Raw genomic sequence first — 4,273 nt, forward strand, 5'->3', positions numbered from 1 at the left:
CAGACTCACCGTAGGCTCTCTGTAACATTTCGCACACTTGGTTACACTTTATTTCATTTTTCACGCAAAATTTAATACAAATTCTTTGACTCTTCAATTCTTCCATTGTTTAAACTAACAAAAATCGCCGAGCTCAAAAAAACACGTCTACACCAGCCGCTACAAGACAGAATGTAAACAATGAATACAGCTGAAAATTTCACCATACATTAGGGACATATGTACCAATACAATAAAAAAAAATTTTAACCAGACGCCAGACGACTCTCTAGACGCGCGCAATTAAAATATCCCGGGAACTTTTTGAACAGACCTCGTACTTCACCAACTTTTCGTGGAAAGATTTAGTAAATATTAAATCTAACCTATAGGCGATCCAAATAATGTCTTAAACAAAATTAGAAGAAATGAAACATGATTAAAAACAAAGGAGGAAAACAGAAGGGAAATTTTCTTTATTGAATCTGATTAGTATATGAAGTATGCAGTAAATGATGATAATGTGGTCCAGGATCAATAGTTCTGCAGCAAATTGTGTATGGTAATACCAAATACAAATTATAATACGGAATACTTCGACAAATTTTCAAGGACACATTTTGCATCGTGCGGTACACTGTCAGAGTAACAATGTACTTCAACGAATTTTCTATAAAACTAGCAACACTGAAGGGTAAGAACAAGTTCACCATAGTTTATTATAGTGAAAAATAAATAAACAAACAGTTTTCATCTGATAATCAACATCACAAGCGAAACGTAAGTTAAACAATAATCTAGAATGGTTAAGCCACCATGAATATACTACTAGCTGTATTGATATTTGTAGATTCGTGGGCGTTTGTGTTCATTTTTCATCTTTTGTGCTAGTGTCGGTGATATTTAGACTGATTGTTGCAGTTTAATACAGCAACGATAAACATAAACAAACAAGTTTGTTTTGCACCGTAGCAACTAGCATAAAGCGTTGCCAGAAACGATCTCCTTCCACATTTTCAAACTATCGCAATGAAAGGGAGTAATTTGCTAGGCTTACTTGTTCAGGCTGTGAACCAAACATTGGCGGTTCGTTTGTATGGGACTATTATTTGTATTTGATAATACTGGCTAAAACTTTCTACAAACCAACGCTCCAATTAGGTTCTGTTGTTCGACCTAAGTGCAAATTTGCGTTCAATGAGTCCGCTCGCCGAATATATAGAACACAATAAGATTCACTTAAATGAGTGCCATTTGATGTAGTTTCATCGCTAAACCGAATCGAAACTCCGAACACGAATAAATGAAGGTGATTTTTATTAGAAGATCGTTGGTAAATTCCATAGTTTTTATTGGATTTATTCAAAAGTTTGTTCAAAGTTTTTGCAGGAATTTTAAAATTTTATTTCCAGAACAGAAAAATGCTTTTATTTTGAACGATGATTTTTATTAATTAGCTTTGCAATATTCTCTTTTTGAAATAAAATTAAAAAAATGTTGACCCACCGATCTCGAGACTGTTATTCGTTCATTATCATTCGTCTACCAATTTCTGAGTTTGAATTTCAGCTTGTCTGCATAAATTAAACAAATATCGAAATATAGTTGAACAGGCATCAAGCTCTACTAAAATTGGTGAAAAAACACACAGAAACCTTCAAGATGAACTTCCTCACCTAAACGTACGTAAACAAGATCTATTGAGTAGGACACTTTTCGATTCGGTGGAAGTCAATATTTTTTTTTTCGATAGCATAGATTTCATCGCTCTTTAGACCTGACAGGCGCTAAACAGTGTTCAGGTTAGTAATTATTTACACATGCAACTTACACATACATATACAATGGTACACTGTCAGAGTGACAATGTACTAAAACGAATTTTGCAAAAAACTAGCAACGCTGAAGAAAAAAAAGACCATAGTTACTGTTTATTATAATGAAAAGGTGAGATAAGTTTGAATGCGTGTTGCAGCTTGGATTGATGCAATAGATTAGTAGATTTGATTAAATTTAACTTTTTCTTACACAAATCCATATATAACTAATGAACCGATGATTTATTTTCTGTCGGGAAGTTAGCAGATGATTTCAACGTCATTCAAACAATTCAGCGACTACAACGGATTTCACAATAACTCAAACACCGCCTTACATTCCGAACTCGACAAGAATTAAGTACCCGTTACAAATCACAAATATAGAAATAGTATAGAAACATTTCAGTGCTCATCATGAGCGACCGGAGTACCTAAAACACTTTGCGGTTCTCCTTCTTTTCGGATTGACGGACTTTCCGATGGTTTCCTAATGCTCAGGGAAAGATCGTTGTTATTTCTAGGCTTAACTTCACTTAACATTTTTCTAGTCATGCCAATAGAACTAGTCCATATGCGGGCATCGTTTCAAAAGTGGATTTTCACAGAGTAAGCATACTCTATTTTTATTTAAGAAAGGCAGAACATTTGAGCTCAACGATAGGATTACTCATCAAATAATCAGATGATTGCTTTGCATTCACTTTCCAGTCTCGTTAGTTTAGGAAACGGATTATAGTAGCTTTTACCTATAAATTGTAGAAAGAAATTTCCCGTCAGTTCGCATAATTTCCAGATCCCGTAGGAATTCCCTGTGTCTACTGCGATTACGTCAAAGCCGGGACGGGATGCACTGGAATGATTGGAAATGCGAAATGAAAAAAACAACAACCGCGTTCAAATGTCAGTTCAACTGATAAGACAGAATGGCCGGGAGCACACTACGCTCACAATCAGAAGATAGACAAGATTGCAATATAAAAGACCGTCCAATATCTGTCAGAAGTATCAGAATACTTTCATATTTGCTAACAAGTGCACCAGTGAAATCAGTAATAGTTTAATCATGAATTCTTTCGTTTGTTTGGCTCTGCTAGCGAGCATCATTGCTGCGGTCAGCTGTGCTCCGAATTACGGGTTTGGAGCGTCCGGATCGGCCGCCAATGCCGGTGCCCAGTCGTTCAACCAAGGTATGGGACACGGATCAGGCCCGGGGCTCGGAAAAGGCCACGGATCCGGACCCGGATTTGGACAAGGACACGGTTCAGGACCAGGATTTGGACAAGGACACGGATCCGGCCCCGGACTCGGACAAGGACACGGTTCAGGACCCGGATTTGGACAAGGACACGGATCCGGACCTGGACTCGGACAAGGACACGGATCCGGCTCCGGACTCGGACACGGATCCGGACATGGACACGAATCCGGACATGGACACGGACACTTTGGCGGTGGTGTAATGTCCGGATCGTCTGCTAGTGCTGGATCGCATTCGTTTACCCAGGGTGGTGGTTTTGGACCACACGGACATGGCGGTGGAATGAGCGGATCGGCGGCCCATGCCGGATCACAGAGTTTCAGCCACGGTGGCGGCGGATTCGGTAGCAAGAGCGGATCGGCCGCCAGCGCCGGATCACAGTCATTTAGCGGTTGATCATCCGACTCATCCCGCTAGGAGTGGGTAAACAATAAACAGTGATTAAGTTATTATCTAGTTAGGAATAAAACTGCAAACGTTTAACTGATCGTGGTAGCTTGGTTGGGAAGTTACCTGCGATAACCTCGACTGAAAAGTACAATAGATTATCGAAGCGGAACCTCGAAAAAAAACTGAATAAAAAGTTAAATATATATTTTAGTGATCGAAGAACAACAAACTGTTCACTTTTTGGAAGTGGATCATATGATGACTTTCGGAAGAGCCCAAAATGTAGATAATATTTTAATCTAATCTACTTAATTCTCGGTGCGCCAGATTGAGCCAGATGAGAGCAGATTCAAAAGTAAAAATAATTAAGGCATTTCTGAGTTCGCATAGAAAATAATAAGCAATTTAAGTAAATAATTCTATGTGTTGGAAGAGAAAAAATTTTCATTTTATATAGTCTTGTAGTGGAGATTCGACGTCCGATTCCGGAAGTACAGAGTATTGAGTGTGCAAACATTCAATTTCAAGAATGTATTTTTATAAGTGATTATGTAAAAAGGAGCAAATTTTTTATTTATTCATTTATCTATTTCGAACAAATTCAATTCGAATACATCCGTTTCTGAAGCAGCGGAAAGAGCGGTCAACAATTTCGAAATATAACTCATCGATTTCTCAAATTCAGTTGAACCGATTTTCTCAAAGTTATATTAAAATGAAGGGTCTTATAATCCCACTAGTTTCTATTTAATCGAGATCAAACTTGAGCTTTCGGTGGTTGGTCCCTTGTTTCAACTCGTGAAGAACAGAAAAAATCTTCTTAACG

The 4,273-nt window shown here is 38.1% G+C and overlaps 1 protein-coding gene across 1 annotated transcript; it reads left to right on the forward strand.

The window, feature by feature from the left end:
* Positions 1 to 2,818: 2,818 nt before the first annotated feature.
* LOC131430464 (uncharacterized) lies at positions 2,819 to 3,676 on the forward strand. Its single transcript, XM_058595477.1, has one exon. It carries the CDS (start codon positions 2,863 to 2,865, stop codon positions 3,451 to 3,453), a length of 591 nt encoding a protein of 196 aa, XP_058451460.1. The 5' UTR covers positions 2,819 to 2,862; the 3' UTR covers positions 3,454 to 3,676.
* The last annotated feature ends 597 nt before the right edge of the window (positions 3,677 to 4,273 follow it).

This window comes from Malaya genurostris, chromosome 2, assembly GCF_030247185.1.
Source record: "Malaya genurostris strain Urasoe2022 chromosome 2, Malgen_1.1, whole genome shotgun sequence".
Lineage (NCBI taxonomy): Eukaryota > Metazoa > Arthropoda > Insecta > Diptera > Culicidae > Malaya > Malaya genurostris.

Bases quoted from the DNA above. Each gene is read 5' to 3' on its own strand.
- LOC131430464 (XM_058595477.1), top strand. From the start codon at position 2,863: ATGAATTCTTTCGTTTGTTTGGCTCTGCTAGCGAGCATCATTGCTGCG.